The sequence below is a fragment of the Dromaius novaehollandiae genome, chromosome 1, assembly GCF_036370855.1.
Source record: "Dromaius novaehollandiae isolate bDroNov1 chromosome 1, bDroNov1.hap1, whole genome shotgun sequence".
NCBI lineage: Eukaryota > Metazoa > Chordata > Aves > Casuariiformes > Dromaiidae > Dromaius > Dromaius novaehollandiae.
Genome location: NC_088098.1, coordinates 63,748,587 through 63,767,250, shown reverse-complemented (window position 1 = coordinate 63,767,250; position 18,664 = coordinate 63,748,587). Strand labels below are relative to the sequence as shown.

The 18,664-nt window shown below is 42.9% G+C and overlaps 1 protein-coding gene across 1 annotated transcript in view; it reads right to left on the bottom strand.

Moving 5' to 3' along the window:
• Positions 1-2,632: 2,632 nt before the first annotated feature.
• The window catches only part of OVCH1 (ovochymase 1), a 47,487-nt gene continuing 31,455 nt past the window's right edge, over positions 2,633-18,664 (bottom strand). The window contains 1 exon segment of the mRNA XM_064509204.1: positions 2,633-2,694. Within this exon segment, the coding sequence (XP_064365274.1) occupies positions 2,633-2,694 (62 nt within the window).

Here is an 18,664-nt window from a genome sequence, read left to right as displayed (position 1 = left end):
TCTGGAATCCCCAGTAGAAGAGAGACATGGACCTACTGGAGCAAGTCCAGCAATGGGACTGTGAAGATGATTAAGGGACTGGAGCATCTGTCATACGTGGAGAGGCAGAGAGAGCTGGGACTGTTGTGCCTAGAGAAGAGAAGGCTAAGGGGTGATCTTATCAATATGTATAAATATCTGAAGAGAGGATACAAAGAAGATGGACCCAGCCACTTGCCAGTGGTGCTCAGTGACAGGACAAGAGGCAACGGGCACAAACTGAAACACATGAAGTTCCATCTGAATCTAAGAAAAAACTTTTTTACTGTGAGGTTGACTAAGCACAGGAACAAGTTGTCTGGAGAGGTAGTGGAGCCTCCTTCCTTAGAGATATTCACACCCTGACTGGACAAGTTCATGGGCAGCCTGCTCTAGGTGACCCTGCTTTGAGCAGGTGTTTGGCCTGGATGATGTCTGGAGGTGTCATCCAATTTCAACCCTTCCATGATTCTGTAGTGATAATTATCAAGCTGACCCCAGGCAATTGAATGCACCAGCAGCTGTCTCCAAGCATTCTTCATCTAAAGCACTAGTAGACGTTGGCCTTTTTGGAGCACTACTGTGACCGATGCTAGTCAGACACCAAGATTAGCCATGGAACAAGAAGGAAGCCTCCAGTGGCTCGTCCATGAACCTATTTTTGCTCATCTTAATTCTAGCTTCAAGATGAGTAAGAGTGGGAAATTTTTCTGAAAGAGATCTCAAAAAAACCCCAAAACATTTTATGATTTTATTCAATTGCCCAGTAGGGGAAGGAAAAAGAGAGAAAATGGAAGAGTCATTCTTGATTCTCTGAGGCTGAATATAACTTTTCTTTCATATTGGTATCAGGACTTCACAGCTGCGAGGCCGAACTCTTACTCTCTCAGAACTACAATAATAGGTAAAACCACATGAGATTCAGTTATTCTTTACATATTGTAACCACACTGAATCATGCTACATTGCTCATATCAAGCAGTGAATCCAGCTGTAGACTTCAGTGTCAACTGACATGTCACTGTGGACAACTGGAACCAGCATAGGCTTCCATAAACCAAGAATTGCATTTGATACATTAAAGTTTGCATCTTCTTTGATTTTTTTCCCCCTAGCAAGGGTATAAAATATTAAATGACATCCCTGCTGCCATTCGAAAAGACATTGTTTGACACAAAGTGAGGAGAAAGCACTCCCAGAGCTTTACTTCCAGCAAATACCCTCTGAACTATATTTTCATTGCTCAGGGAAGGGGTAGCCTTCTCCTCCCTTCTGTACCCTGTAGCTAGACAAAGAAAGGACTTGCTAAGTGTTCTGCTCATAGATCCTGTGTAATATTGAAATAAATAAGTTAATCTCACAAAAACTAAAGTTGCAGAGACCTGCCTCAGCATAATGCCACCAATTCCAATGCAGTTGCATTTACAAGCCATCTTTTTCACCTTAGCTTATGTAGCAGCAGATTACAAATGATGACTTTAATGGTGAAGGTTATTGATGGAAAAAATATAGGAAAATAGGTTGTTTTATCTAAAATTAAATCATCGTTTGTGCCAGATTCAAATACAGTTATTCCATTTGGCTCAGGCCAGAATAAGCCCCAAAGTGAACAGAAGGTTGCACAGTTGCATGCAATTGTATGAGCTGCATGTACGAGCTACATGCATATAACATGTATGAGCTTACGTCTGAGATTTGTAACTCGGTATGCACACTCATTTACTCTGCATAACCTTTTCTAGATTGTGAAAAAAGCACACCCTTTAAAAGTCTTTCAATAGAAAAATGGTAAAGAATAAATCATGAAGATTCTCTCTCCTTATTTTGCTATTTTAATGTGTCTAATTCTTCCCAATCACTGATTACATCTTGCTAAATTTGATAGCAAGTGAGGAAACATGTCATACATAATATAGGTAAAAATTGTGATGCGATGAAGAATGGAGAATATTCTACTCAAAGATTAATATAAGCCTTAAATGAACACAATGACATATCCACGTGGTGGCAGTAGAGGTGGAAAATGAGAAAACATTCACAAGAATCCAGAAGATAAGTGCTGGCGACCTGAACTGGAGCAGTTCTTAGTTAAGGTTATACTATTGCATGCATCATCAAAATCAGCGTTGTGATCCTCCCAGGAATGATACACTAAGCATCTGTTACTACCCATTGCCAGCCAGGAGACAGGAGTCTATGCACCATCTCCATGACAAACACTTTATCACCTGCAGTATTTACGAGTGAAACTGTTCTAAAGAGGGAAGGCACATTTTCATTCCTGTGCCTCTTATATTCTCTTAACACCCAACAGCACCTAGAAGCAAGGAGCAGATTTCAGCTGGAAATAGCAGCAAGAACAAGTAGAAGACAGGAAGATCTGCTAAGGTTTCTGACTGTTCTCTGGAGATACAGTCACTTCATGATGTGCAGCCTGGCCTGTAAGTTAGCAGTATGACATACAATCCATGAAGAAGCTCTCACTATTGCTTGTAACTTTGGAAAATAAAAGCTCATCTTGGACTGCCAGCCTGCAGGAACTACAGGACAAGGTGGATCCCTGTTGAACCGAAATTCTTAACAGCATCCTTCATAGGACAGAAGGGCCAGGAAGCTACTCCTCCAGCTTCTTGCATGTACACAGTTGCGTTTGCTCTCCCAGGAAGTCTGTTTCAGCTGTCATAGATAAGGAATAAAGAAAAATGAGCTTACTAAAAACAGAGGCAGGTATAAAAAAAAGCCCGAGCAACTAAATAGTAGTTTTCTACACTGAAAAATACCTGTCATAATTGGGTCTGTTGCATATTTTAAAGTCAGCTCTGCTTTGCCTTTTACAGACAGGTTAGGTGGATCCTTTCTTCTGCCCCACCACTATTAAAGGCTCCGATAGCTAAACAAGGCACTCAGCAGTCCTCGTGCTCCTTTCCAGTAGGGGACTGTGCATGTATTTCCAGCCAGATCACCCCTGAGCAGATCTCCAAGGGAGGTACAAGGGAGGATGAGGCTACAGCACATGCTTTCACTAAGACTGGTGCCTTTGCTTGGGTGCAAAAATGTACTGAATTTGAGCCAAGCTAGAGACAGGACTGGTGTGTCTTCTGGTGTGGCTCTTCTTACTTTTCACAGGAACTGTACTTTCGCAGGAACTGGCAGGATGAGGATGGTGACAATTAAGAAGGAGTTCAACTCAATTCACCCCCGTTTAAGTATTTTCACTTCCTGGTCAGACAGCAAGAACAGATCCTTCACAGACAGTTTCATTAGTAGAGATCCTAAAAAGTGCTGTGCTTTCAGGGCAGTAAACTCCTTTTCTGACATGTGCAGGGCCAACTGTAGATCAACAGGGAAGGAAAGGCTTGGACACCAATTTCAGGCAGTGTCTGGCAGTAGTACCTCTGCATATGATGGAGTATATGTCCTTTGGGTATATCCTGTACAGATTGGGACTGAGGGCTGAGATTAGCGTTCAGGGCAGCTCTTTATCATGGAGGATATCAGAAACCAAGTTCAAGAATGCTCTGAAGTTGTCATTAACTAGGATTCCTGTCCATGGTCGGTGCAAGAAGGGGAGGAAATGGCAGCAGTTAGGGATATTGGGAAGCCTGTTGTTGACTGTCTTCACTGGTGACCAACTACAAGTCTCCAGGACCCAATTTTACCCTTTGATATATTGCTAGGGTTAAAGAGCTTTCATACCCAACAAAAACATCCATGTCCTCCTCTTCTGGAACCTTCTTTGTTTGCAAGTCAAAGTGTAGAAACGGTCATGATTGTAAAGCATTGGGGTGCTCTGGAGGTCCCACGTACACACACAAGTCCCCCTTCTCAGCCTATGACACACATCCTCAGGCCTCTTCTGTGGGATTATTCACCATACCTCTAATCTCTCAGCTCTCCTCTCCCTTTCTAAGTACTAAATCTCCTATACAAATGCAAGTTAAATATAGTTTCAGGTGCATGCTGGAAACATTTCTCTTGAAACAGCAGGAAGCAGCGTGTCACCTGCCAGGAGCCCATAGTTAGAATTTGCTGCAAGCAGACACCTACTGATAACACACACATTTCTGGAAGGAAATTCAAAGCATTTAAGTATAGCTCAGCTTGACACTGTTGGTCAGAGACAGCAGCAACATCTCATCTAAATTACCTCAGACTGGACCCCCCCTTATACATTAATGGGGGTGAGGGCATTTATACCAGACACTGGCCAAGGCAGTGAAAGGACCTGGAGCTTTGGAACCATAAGGGAGAAGGACAACAAGGGTCGACATAGCTTAATACAGCATAAGTCAGTTAGCAACCTTGTCATTAAGTGATGTAAATTTTAAGAAGCATTTTGAATGTAAGAGAAGCCATTTCCTACCAGCTCTACTCAAGGCCCAAGTCTTCCCTACTGACTTGCATGTTATATAATCATCTTTTTCAGCGGACTGGATAGAAGTTGATATTTACTAAGCCAAGAGAGAACCACTGTTCTCTCAAAAAAAATCACACACTGAAACTATTTATGCTACCCTTGATACACATGAATTCCAGGACCTGCTAGTCGGCAGTAGATTCTTGCTCCTTTTTACAGAAATATGGCCTTTAATGTGCCCATTCAGGAATAGTAGCCAAGCAACAGTAAGTTCTTCTCGAGCAGGCAGCCCCAGCTAATTTCAAAATGGATTGCTCTGTAAAGGAAGGACAGCACTTCCCAGACCACAGAAATGGTTTACAAGCCCAAGTCTAATATAAATAGTCTCTTGGTGTAGAGTTAAACAGTTTAAAAAGTGTCAGAGACACCATTAGGAAGTAAAAATTCACAGAGCAATTTAGCCAGAGAAAAAGCTTAAATAAAACGTGCATCATTTCTCTCCCAAAATTTCTCGCAAGTCAACCACGTTCAGAGAGATGTGCCACAGCTAGAGTTCAGCTAAAGTCAATTAATAAGTGTTGGCTGTCCTGTGTCCAACTTTCAGCGTGTACTTATGCACTTAATCAGAAAAGAAGCAATTATAAATGGTGCCACTAAACCAAGGGAGAGCAGTGTGCAGCAAGCATAGATCAAATCCTGTATGAGTCTTGAGAAGAAAAATAGCAACTGTTTGTTATTTGTGTGTGGGTGCATACATTCTGTATCCAAAGAAAACATACACAAAGAATTGGCTTATGCAAGGGAAACCTAGATGCTGGAACACAGTTTCCAGCCAGTAAGGAGGGAAAAGCAGCATCTCATCTACTTTGCTTCAAGGACATACTGATCTGCTTTTAAAGCTGCATGTTTTAGTTATGTCAAATCTTATCGATCTCTTTTTGAGGCCTTTCAGCCTGTATACAAATGTGCCAGGCTACTTAGAACATTAAAAGGAAGAAATCTGGGCCAAAACATTACGCACGAGCATAAGAGATGTATTGGGTCATTTTCCACAGCTTCCCACTTTTTTCCGTTTAACCTTCTCACAAAGGAATAGTTATCTGTTCAGGCACTTCTTCAAAGTCTGTCAGTGCTACACATTTCATTTTCTTAAACTCCAATTGCAAATAACTGTCGAAAAGTCATTTTACCAGCATAATGGCCTGCTTTCTTTGGCCAGTGCTATTCTGGGACAAAAGGAAAGTATGCAAAACTTTGTTTGTTTGCTTGTTTTTTCAAAAAACCTTCATATCACTTAGATCTTAAACCTGCACTTGCCAAATTAAAAAAAAAAGTTTACTTCTACATTCAACGACTTGTAGTTTCATGCTGAACTACTTAGAGCAAAGAGAAAAAATCCACAAGGCAAAAACAGTGAAACAGAATAACATCTCCATTGCAACAGAGCAGAACATGGCTCTGACAGAAGAATCAACTTTATGCAGTTATTACTAATGCAAGGACACTTCTAGAAGCACCAGGGCATGCTGTATTTCTGGCTACTCCAGAAATTTTGGTGAGAATCCCATTTCGGATCTTATAGTCCCACTTCTTTTGCTACAAGAAATTCGCACACAGAGTTAAAGCACATCTACTAAGACCAAGTGTTATATATGAACCACAAAGTCCGCAGAACTTGAAAACCAAGTTAGTTTCAACTGCACCTTAGGGCTGCTGGAGGAACTGGTGGTAGGAAGAACTTGTCTACTGATTTTAAATGCTTGTGTTGGTGATACAGTCAAAGCACACAGAAGCATTACGGTTGGTGCAGTAAACTCATCTTTCCCCCTTTAAGTGGAAAACCATTAGTGCTGCAGGATTTGTGCACAAGAAGATATTTTTGAATGGCTGAATCAGGAATAGCTTTTGCAGCGGTGGTAAATGTTGTAGTTCCAGAGAGTAGAGTTATTCCTCCAAAAAGCAATGCTATAGACGAATTTATGATCTGCTTTTGCATAAAACATGTCTAGAACTAGAAAAAAGGTCTTGTTAGAGTCTATGTTTTTAGAAACTACCTGGTGTTCTCTAATTATGGCACTCTATACCTGCCATCTCTCCCTCGCTCTTCAGTATCTCAGCATCTCTTCTTTTGAAAAGTCCACATAGTTCTTGGTCATGCTGTTCCTTTTCCTGCATGTGTATATTTACAAAATGAAAGCCAGACTTCCTTGTAGAAAGGTGTGGGGAAGAAGAGCTCCTCTATATGAAAGTGTTGCACCTAGCACTGGATTGGGCCGGGGGGGGAAGTCTGTCTTCTCCGCTTACTAGACAACTCTGCATCAACCAGCCAGTTCAAATGAAAAGACAGCAGCAGTTCTTGAGGAACAACCTAAATAGCAGGTACACCACACATTTGTTTCAGTCCTAGATTTCCACTGGATGTCCAAAATTAGTTTATGCTATGACACTTTTCTTACCAGGCCAGTAGTCACATTCCTAGTACCTGGCTGGCCGTTTCCAGGTCAGTATGTTGCCTCCCCACGCTCTTTAAAAGGAAAAAGAAAAAAAAAAAAACTTGATCAGATGGATATTAGTTGTTTCTCTTCAACCTTACCAGAAATTTTCCTAATACTCCAAGTGAAATTTAAGCTACAAAATCTCCAGAAGGTGGTGTAAGGTCTCTAAGCCCTCCACATTGGTGCACTGGCCAGGGTTCCCACTACCTCTGCCAGCCTGCCCCAGAGGCAGGTTTTGCTCCTGAGCTTTCAGGACAAAGGCAGGTCTAACATCTGTGATGAGGCTGTCAATTCACTAGGCAACACGTCCCCTTTTTGGATGCAAGAAGTGGTTACTGCCAGGTCAGAAGCCACAGGAACAGGTTTCCTTCTCCCTAGATCCCTGCCACTGAGGGATCTCATGATGAACTGCCCTGCCCCCACATTTTTGCAGGTTTCGATGAGTGGGCTATCTACTTCCAAAAAAACCCTAACAAATACAGCACACTTTTTCACAATAGGAAATCTCAGTGGTCTGTGATATGGCGCTGAATTAGAAACTCTAAGCTGCTCTATTTACACAGCTGAAGACACACTCAGGAAGTTGCATCTTTGAGCCAAGACCCACACTACATTTGCTGTCATGATGGCAGAGCAGTTTTTTAAAGTGTTAGTTATAACATGACAAGTCAGTCATCAGCAACAGCAGCCTGACAAAATACTGCAATTTACAGCTTCACTAGTTCAGGAAAAGTATTATTTTTGTAAGGATTGACTGATGTTTTCTGAATTGTGCTAGGATATTTGAGGTTTGCATTCCAGAAGAATCATGGGGCTGGGGCAGAAGAAAAAAGGGTTTCTTTAAGCAGCAGAGAGACTAGTATTTGGTAAGGCAAAAGATAATCTGGGTAACTTTTAATTTATTAAACTATATCTGAATGATGCAGTATAAGGGCAGGCTGCAGTTCTTCAGTCATTTTGGCAGCAGACTGTGGTCAAGCTCGCTCTGGCCAGACATCAGCCATAAAGTTGTTTCACCACAGATACTCCTATATTTCATATTTCCACATATTGAGAATTAAGTGGACTGCAACATATAGCAGAAATGGAGAACAGTCTGTTATTTTCTGTTTAAAGGACAGATCCATATGTAGTGCACAATAGTGCTGACACCAGAGGGGACAGATTAAGGCAGTGGAGTTGTTCTGGTTGGTAACTCAGCCACATAGCTTATAATGCTCAGCCCTATAAGCATATTTGGACAGGTACTCTCCACTTCCAAGGCTAGCTTTTAACTACTACCTCATAGGAAACTCTCCCTTCTCCAAGAATTTTGTGTTCATTCAAAAGTGTGTTTAAAAGCTTCCATTTCAAAAAGAAACCTCTGACAAATGAGATTGTAAGTGTTAGTATAGCCTTGTCTCTCATATTAGAAAGGCCAAGAGAGAGGTTGTTACAGATAAAATTCTCTGAAACACTTGCTAAGCTATATTTAAAATGTATGAGCCATCACACCAAATTCCAGATCACTTCTTCATTTCAGCAACAGCAGTCTATTCTAACTATCTATGCTATGACAAGGGCTTTTAAGAAACGATTTACCTTTTGGTAAAACAGGTTATCTGAGATCAGCAGGTGGTACCAATTTTATCTTGGCAGGTGAATACCAATTGTGTAAAGGACTTGACATTAAACATGCAACCCACCACTTAAGGAGAGGCATGTATTTCCTAGGCAGCTTTCAGGAACTGAATTTATCGTACTAGAGTTACAGGACCACAAGCTTTGCTGCTGTAAGAAGAGGATTTCTGAAACTGAGTGCTCAGTTTGAACTGCCGAACAGAAAAGTTTACAAGAAGGTGACCTGAATCATGAACATTCACCCAGTGTGTTTGACAACCTGTTTTTTTGAGGAAAAGGACACGGGAACTGAAAGCATCCTGTTCGGTAATCAAACTTCCTGGTTTGTGATTGATGAAATCCAGTCTCTGCAGGCAGAAATCCTGGTGCAGGACTGTGGGTGACTCTGGACGGCAATTGTCAGTAGCACCGATCAGCTCATAACACCCCTCCATCCATCCCACAGACCTGTGGCCCTCCAGAATTTCCCTCAAAGGAGGGAAAGAGGAGTGAGGGGGAAAGAGGAAACAAAGAGTTACCAGCTGTCAGCGGTGCCAAAAGCATTTAAATCCAGTGAGCGTGGGGAGGGCATGGTTTGAATCCTGGCCTGGGCAGGTACATGTTTGTGTGCAGTGTAGCATTCCCACCCCTTTGGTTACAGACCGTGTGAGAAGCTGCCCCAGTATTTTGTCCCCAGTAGTTCACACAGGCCTCGTAGCAGGGGAGAGGAGCCAGCTGTCTGCCCGTTGCAGCCTGGCACTGAGTTCTTCCTTTGGAAAATGCTGAAGTGTAAGGGAAACAAGATGACAAAAGCTATAGATTTAGGATTAACACTGTATTAACTGCCCTGCAGCTGCTCCAGGTAGCCATTCAAAGCACTTTTAGGGACAGACCTCAGCTTGGGGATGACTTCCTTTTGCACGTATGTTATACACTGTTGCACGGAATGGTATTTCATACGTTTCAGGAGAATGGGTCTTTCTCCCCAGGCAGTGGTATGGAGCCAGCTTGGCTTTTGCAGTCAGTGCAGTTTGGAGCCGAGGGGAGTGCAACTGGTGGGCTTTTATAAAGGGGCAACCAAGCCCCTAGGAGAGAACAAAACCACCGGGGACGAAATCCTCTTGCAGGGCATAGATGGGAACCAACACGCCTTCTGGCACCATCTCCAAGTCTGTCGCCACCATGTCAGCTCTCACCGATTAATCTCCAGCCAGCTAGTAGCTTGCTTTCTTGCCACACTCTGCACTAGACTTCGGCTGAGGGCCGGCAGGACAGGACGCAGGCAAGCTCTGCAGCAGTCACAGTCAGGCACATGTGCCCCACACCTCCAGGCTGGTGCGGCACTAACTAGGGGTAGTGAAATTGTGGCTATCTGCTCTGAAATTCAGTGACGGGGAAGGTGGCTTCTCCTTGCCACCACCAAGCGATGCCAAGGAGGCATTGTCACCAGGAGGTACCTGAGCACACAGCCAGGGCCTTCCCCTGTTGGACCAGGCAACCTGGATCTGGCTTGGAAAGTGCTTCGCATGCTGCAGGCAACGCGGGGGGAGCAGTCCCACCAGGTGCGCCCCACTGGCCTGAGCTGTCTGCTCTTGATGGGTCGTACATTCTCCCTCATGTCAGATTAATGTCCTTACCGCTAGCTTCTGTTGCTCCCCATCCTCCTGCTAAGCATCTTGTGTCCATGCTTTTTTCCCTTCCCTTTGGTAAACAAATTACCACTACCGAATTTCCTGTGTCAGAAAGCAAAGCCATGTCAGCACCAGGCACAGCCTCTCAGTCCCCTTCTTTTCTAGCCTCTTAATTCACTGCTTTATCCGCCCACAAATATTTCATAAGAAGAGCACAAAAGAGATGAGCCAGAGCTTTAATAATGCATATGTCCTTTCACCGTACTCTCTGAATGCCCAAGAGCGCTGTTTTAATGAGTCAAAGAAATCTGGCTTTCTTCTAGTATCAATGTCCAAGGCCACAGCATGGTCAAACTGAACATATTTTGAAGGTATCTTCTGAGAAGATGGGAGGGGAGACCCTCCAAAGGAGCACAGAGTGGCGGGATGGGGAAGACACTTTTCTCAGGCCAGTTTGCCCCTGGACCTCATTCCCTGAGGGCAGAAACCTCCCATCATCTGTGCATGTAGTTACTCAGTTATTAGAAGGATTACGATATTTTCTTTGTGGGTATTCTTAACATGGCACGGTGAGGTCTATATGCTTGTAGCCTCCTTATTCAGTATTCTCTGTCTGTGTGCACCAGCGCAATTTTGATCTCATTTCCCCATTATTTAACATTCGTCTTCAGATCTTCTCCTTTCCCTCCCACCCTTCCTGCCCCAAGTTGCATGTAACATTAATTGGGAAGAATAACTTCTCTTAGCTATATTCAAGCATTGCACTTTGTTGTATAAAATCTAAATTACATGCTGCAACAAAACATCCCTATACTAAGAATCTTCTGGGTGTTTTAGGTAAAGGGCACAGGCAACATACAAGCTTTTTCTGCTAGTTTCAAGCCCCCCCTACCTCAGACACATTGCTCTGCTACTGACTGAGATGCATATCATGTTAGTGCTGTACATACGAATCTTTATGGGAGGAAAGAGAAGAGAAAAGAGAAGAGAAAAAAGAAAAGGACAGCTCTCCCGGGAAACACACACCTACTTTTGGCCCTCTGACTTTAATGTTAATAGCACAGCTGTGTCAGGTTGGGAAGACAGGTAGAATAGGAAATCTTTGCTAACCTCTAGATAGAGTCTAGCCTGCTCTTACACCTTATTAAAATCACAGACAAGTTTATGTTCAGAGGAGCCTGTTCAAAACCCACTGAAGACAGCAGAAGCATTGCTAATTTTTATACTGTATTTTAGCTGGAAGATGCAAGCCTCCCCAAAGGCTTGCTGTTTCTTTTAATCTTAGCATCCCTCATTGTGTGTGTAAGATACATAAATACCCCTCACACACTGAACACAGTGGCCCATGTCAGAGTCATCTTATAAGCATTAATCCCAACATAGCTGAATGTCCTTATACCTGGGCTCCATGCAGTACCTGGCTTGAGTGGTTTCTGCAGTTCTGACGGTGCGATATCACTTCTGGAAGGAAATCCACTGAAATCATAGTGGGCATACACAGCTTTCACAAGCACAGCGGGGTTATCCTCTACGTTTGGCAACAAGCTTTTTTTTTTTTTTTTTTCCTCACAACTATTCTGTCCATCTGAGCACCGGGCAAGGAAGAAACAGAACAAGTACATTTTCAGTTAAAAAAAAAAAAAAAAAGAAGGTGCAACACTGGCATAACTCAACAAACAACAGGCAGAGTCTGAAGTCCACTGTAACATTCGCTGCCAGCAGCACTCATGAACATTACCTCGCAAGGCCACCTTTGAAAATCCCAGTCCAGGTGGTCACTGTTTTCTGTGCTATGCCTACAGGGAGCTTTAATATCCACCTCTAAAGGTTTGCTGCTGCTGCTAAAAGGAGTCCAGAGGCAAATCAGTCACTCACCTTCCCAGAAACCGGACTCTAACATGGCTGGAGCTTATCCTGAAGCTACAGATCTGGGCTGTGCAACAAGTTTGATGAAATGCTGAAGACCTCTGCCGCAATCGTGGATGTCCACACACAACAAAAATGAAGATTCAACAGCAGCATATGGTAGCTCAGTCTAATTGGTGCTGTATCAGGGACGTAATACAGGTGTCAGCGTTTTCCCAAGCTCCCCCAGGACTGTGTACATACGTTAATTCCATGGTGCATGCTAAAGCCCACACTCCCCCTCACTGCCACCTTTGCCAGGGCTAACTGAGGCTAACATGAAGCTACTCAGGAAGGTTCAAGCAGCAGGAGGGCAGCTCGGGGAAATGGTGGGAAACGGTGACCCCAGCAGTATTTGTCAGGACTGATAAGATGGCTTAGAAATTGTCTTGGTCTGCAGGCTAACCAGCCCTTATAATGCTTTGGGGTGAGAAAGCTTCACCCACCTGAAGTTGCAGGGTACAGCTGTCATGACTCACTTTTCATCGAGAAGAAAGCCTCCACAGCAGCATTGATCCTCATATCGTGGACTGGCCAGCTCAGGCCAGCACAATGGGGTGCCAGGCTGCTTTCGGCCATCCTGAGCTCCCTGTGCTGCTCCCCCAGTGCTCCTGTGCTTGTCTCAGGTCTGAGCACAGGGAATGAATCTGCCACTGGAAATCTACATTTCTCTGGAAGTAATTCTCCATTGTTAGTCTTTTTTTAATTAGACATGGCTGGGTGCTCAAACACCAAAGCACCAGACTTGTTCTGGATGGCTGTGTCCAACAGAAACACCAATAGCCCTCCGGTGGGATTAAAGTGTCAGTGCTAGAGACAGGTGCTCTAACTTCCTCTTCAAAATGACAAAAAATTGCCCATAAGTGCTATGCCAAAAAATAAAGACCTCAACTAATACCAGTTGAGCAAGGACCAGAATCTTGATCTCCCAAATTTGTACATGCTGGCCAGCATGTTGTAAGTGGTTCTGCATGGATTCTTCAGGAAGTCACATTCTGCAGGTGAGAAGCATTTCCTGAAACTTTTTTTTTAGTCATAACTAATATTTATGAAGTGTTACCATTACAGTAAGTCTCCATTTTCCAAAACTAGTTCACTAAAATGTTCCCAGCCAGTTTCAGTAACAACAAGTTGTACTCTGCACATAAATAACCTGTATCCCACACCTCTAGCTTTCTCTGATCACAAGAGGTGCTAGCATGAGAAAGGAAAGAAACAAACCCAGAAGAGAACAGCATTTACTTTCCTCAGAAACTGGTAATGCAGAGGGTGAGTCCAGGAAAAAACTTTAACAAGAAATAAATCAATTAAAAAATTATCATTGGAAGAGCTGGTTCATCTACTGAGAACTTTAAGGGCTAAGGCACAACAAATCGTTTATTCCTCACTCTCAGTGATAGCCTGGACTGTGCCATGGGACCTAACATTTTTATAATAGGCTCCTCTATCCCTTCTGCATGCCCCAGGAAAAGACATGACCCATTATAGTAAGAATAGCCAAGCTCTGAAGAAGAAATTAGCACAGGCAGATGAAACTGTTTGGCTTTCTACTTCCTGTTTATAGTGTCAGGTTCCAGATAATGGTTATCAATTAATCAGAGGCCAGTTACAAAAGATCATTCATTCTGCATGCGTGTGTGTGTGTGTGTGTGTGTGTGTGTGTGTCTTAAAGTGCGAACTGTGGAGTTAAAAGACCTACCCTCTAAGGTGAAATGCCTGGAATGAGCACTGAGTTTTGAATCCACCTCAGTGCAGAAGAGTATCTGCAAGTGGTCTCAGGACAATAGCTTTAGGGGCAGTAGTAGCACTATGATGAACATTACCGATGTTCTGGCCTGCAACCTTCAACAATATTTTAACAACAAGATGACTTTCTGGAATAGGCAAGGGAAGACCCAGAGCCTAATTTACATTGGCTTCTGAGTCCCAGCTCTTTTGGGTTGGCTGCTGATCCACTTCTATAAGAAAGATTTTGAAGCTTCGGTGTCCCATAGATTCATCGGTCTTGAAATGCAGGGTCAGGAAGCTGCTGCTAGAGAACATGGTGATGATTTTTTCAAGCTGCATGAGTTTGCTAGGGGGCAAGAACAACAGCTGCAGTTGTAGTTGTCACCAAGTACAATATGACACACAGCCCCTACACTTATTATTTTCAGGAACAGACTTTTTAATCCAAGACATTTGTTACTCAAAGATATTAGTGGATACCAACACTACCGTGGTCAGCTCTGAGATCTCCACAGGTAAGTCTTCAATGGCCTATGAAACATCACTCCCTGTCCAGGTTAAAGAGCTGAAGCCTAGTTCAATGGTCAAATTATTCTTATACTCTCTGTGAATGTATATCTCTCATGCTTTAGTGAGATTAAATTAATAGCCTAAATGTCTGTGTGGGGTTTGAGATACATATGACCCAGAAAGGCAAGAAGCCATTTCAAGCACCACTTCAGTACCCAAAGATCCTGAGGCCCATATGGCCAGGGCAGCTTTGGTACTCCCAGCAGTAACCACTCAAACTGGGATGAGAAAAGTACTAAGACACAGTGCTAAGGAAAAGGAGGCAAAAAAAAGGTATTGAAAGAAGTCTCCTCTCAGATACATCCATGAGTAGGTCTAGAGAGGAATACTAGAAGTCAAGAGCTGCTCGAGTCCAGGCCACTTCCACCTAACACACCCTGGGCAACAGACCTGCTCTCTCCCCTTGCAAGAGAGCCCTACTTGTTCGTACCACACAGACTTTCAACTTCAGGTGTTTAATCAGATAGTGTTGCTCCCCTCTCTCCATCCATAATTGAAGAGGTGAAAGTCTGATGAATTTTAATGAGAGAAATTTAAATGCTAGAATTTAGTTCTGAAGCCTGACACACTTGCCCAAACAATGGACAAGCAGACGCACTCACACAACAAGGAGTGCAGAAAAGACAGGAAGAGAGGGGTCAGGGGAAGGAGATTAAAAATGGTTCAGGCTGCTAGGAACACAGAGCTGTTTACTTCCACGACACCAGGAGATTCAGACTGGACGCTTCCTTACAGGTCTGAGTTTCTTTGATCTGAGATATCAAAGCACTAGTTTGCTTAATGGTGCCAGGGTAGTACTATCCACAGAGAAAAGTGACTGCTTCTGTCACCAGCTGTACCCTTGCTTGGGAAGGAAGAGAAATATGTAAGAAATGGAAGATTTTTTTTTATTATTATTCTTTAAAACTTCGACCTCAATTAACTGCACAGTTTCCTTTGTGTGAGGCAGAGGTATCAGCAGTGCCTGACAGTAGCAGCATCTACTAGATGAAGCAGCAGAAGAGAGATAGTAATAATAGAGACTGTGGGGACAGGGGATGCTTTTTTTTTTTTTTGGTAGAGCAGAATGGCAAGGGGCATACAAAGAGACGTCTAAGCCAGTATCTCTTGTTTACAGGTTTATAGCAGGGAATGAGCACAGAAGTTAGATTACTACTTATGTATTTAATCATCAGCGCTCAAGATTCCTTCTGTATCTCATATTCTCAATAGCCATTTCCCTCTGGAATAGGTAGTTTTGAGAATCTAAATATTTAATACATCACTTCACATCTTCAAAACACCATCTAAACAGCATGTTGTGTTATAGAACTATGTATTTCTCTTAGTTTTGGAATGACCTTTCTTTAGACTCTTGGTATGCACGCACACACCCCGCGCCCTCCTCTCCTCACAAAAAAAAAAAAAAAAAAAGAAAAGAAAAAAAAAAGTATGGCAGACTTACCATGTGACATTTCCTGGGCAGAGTAAGCCAGGAGAAAGCCTTTTGTGGCTGCCTTAGTTCTGGAAGTGAAGGTCACTGTCACCACTGAAACTCATGATTTTATGGGATAGGGCAAAGCACACCACAGAATCTGCCTGCAAAATAGGTCAGGCAAAATAGGAATCTGAACCTTCCACTTTCCCATTTTTCTCCTGAGCCCACTAAGGCAGAACCTTTCCTTTTTAAAAGACTCTTAATGAACTCCTGATGACACTGTGCTTTTAATTCACACACCGGACAGCACAACTCCAGAAAATAGCTTGCTATGTTTATAACCAAAATGCGAGGCCTTCTCCAGACTACTGGTTAGAGACACCCATTATAACCACTGTGAAGCACTAGTGGCAAACACCTGGAGATCATACAAGAAAGCTACTCAGGCATGTTCTGGTGGCACTGGCTGATTTATTTTTCCATTGCACGACTTGGACTGCTCAGAAGATGTCCCTGCTCTGATGGGCAGGTCTTTCATACAAGACATTATGTGATGCCCACAGGACTGCAGGACATCCACATTCCCCCTGGGGAGTAAGTCACTTCCGTGACTTTGGTCTCACTTATATGAGATTCTTTAAGAACCTTATATCCATGAGCTCTTGGATATTTTAGAATTCCACTCTATGCTTCCTGCTCCAGATGCATAAGAGGCTTGCACACCTTCACTTCCCCAGTAACTCCTTTGTCAGGGTGGGTAGGTATCTCCTCTCACTCAGAGCAGTAGAAAAAGCTTCCCTTTCCTTGGCCTCATCAATATGACCTGTGCCTCCTGTTTGGCACGCAACTTCTGTTGTACACAGCAAGCTGTCATGCTGTGAGTTCAAGCCTGGGAAAAGCAACCCAGACAGACTTGCATTGTTCCAAGTTACAGCCATGTCACAATTAATTGCACACATTTGATTGCAACAGCATTTCTAGGAAGGGAAAGACACTGAGCTAACTAAAGTAGCTGCAGGTATTATCAGCAGACCCTCTAAGTGTGCGGAAGAGTGCCACGTAGAAGTCCCCATCTATCTGCACAGGAACAGTTCAGCTTGTTTCTTCCACTCCAGCGTTAAGGTGAGTTCCCTCTCACCTTGTAACTCTGGTTAGTCCAAGTCCTTTATATGCCATCAGCTGGCCATGACAATTAGATTTCTTTCAGTCTGGAAGTCCAGGAAATCAAGCTGAATAATGGATATTTATTGGGCCATAGTTCTCCAGTGGCATCTGCAGCACAAAGCAAAAAACAAAGTCTCAACCATAGCATATTCTACAATTAAACTCTTTTTTCCTAGGGATAACCATGAAAATGTGAGCAAAGGGAAAAGAGACTCCATTGATAGGTGCTTTCAGTTGTTAAGCCTGCTAAACTGCTTTTGGATTATTTTGGGGGGTTTGTGAATTTTCCAACCCTGTTCTCCCCCATCCTGCAATCATCCTCAAAGTTTTAACTCATGCTGACATTAAAACCCAAGGCTATATTCTGAGTTTCTCAGTAAAAGTGACCTGGTTTAGAGACAGTCACCCGCTGACTTCAGTTGCTCCCTGGCTCCAAGGACGAAAAAAAGAAAGAAGTCAGGCTGTTTCTATATGCTGGCAGGGGAGTAGGTATAAGAATCTAGTCGAATATATCCAAACCTGAAAAACTGCCAGCCATAGGAAATGCTATTACATCATAGCCTTGAGTGTGTGCTGGAGGAAGCTCAAGGGAGCTCCTGTTCAGAGGGAAAGCTTGAGTGATGGCCTTATTTTTGATAGTATTTTCCTCTATCCTGCATATAAATAGTTATGATACTTAAACTGTTGTTCTCAGATGTAATAGGCCTACTTTCAGAAATTTTTTATGTATGCTTTTATAAATAAGTTCTTGGAGGAGGATAGCTGTGAAGTGCTCTAAGAGCTCCTTACTGCATCTTCCATTTCCCCTCTCTCTCCCACCTCAGAGAGAACTGACATGCTATACTGAAGATTTTTTTCCAAGCAAAAAAATACACCTAGCACATTCCTTTAATCTAAAAGTCTTTGCCTGGGAAAATTGCTAGTTTATTTGGTTATAAAAAGGCATTTTTGTCCAAGTGTTTGGGGTTGGAGTGGGGCAGGGATATTTTTCTAATCCAAGAGCAATGATGATCATGCACATAAACCCTCATCTACAAGCAGGGTATAGTTAAACAGGCCCTCTTCCCTAGAGCATTTGCCATCATTACTGGTGGGATGTAAGATGACAAGGTCTACACAGAAGAGCCATTATCCAAAAAATGTTCCCTGCAGAGACATTACTTAATTGTGACGATATTTGGAGAACAAGTTCCAGACATTCAAATTCACCAAAAGAACTCATCTACCTCCCAACGGTTCACGTGGATTTCCCAACTGCACCTTGTGTCTACCAGGATGTCAGTGTGGATGCCTGTCCAGGAAAAATGCTTCGACATAACTAGTTTGTAAGTTCTATAATCACAATAAATTACATCTATACAAAGACAATGCAGAGGGAAAGGGGATATTAGGAAAAGGAACATTTTCTCAAGTTGGAGATTTTTAAGCACACTTAATACAACCTCTGCAAGATGTAGCCTTCAGCATTCTTCCACCATTCCTTTCCAATTACTTCCCCCCCACACCATTTACATTTTGTGTCGATGCGTTCCAACTAATTCCTTTTGCTTTCAAGATGCCCCTACTCCCTATGTTGTAAAAACTGGGAACTAAGCATTCCTTAGTCACCTTCCCCTGCCATCCATAGCAGTGTAAAGCCACTAACCCTTCTCTGCTGTTTATGATAATAATAAAAAGCCTCAGTGTTTTGTTCTTTACCCCTTCAGACACTGACATCTTTGTTCGCATTTTTCATGGCTAGGAACATACTACAACAACTTTACAATGTTTCAGTAGTAGT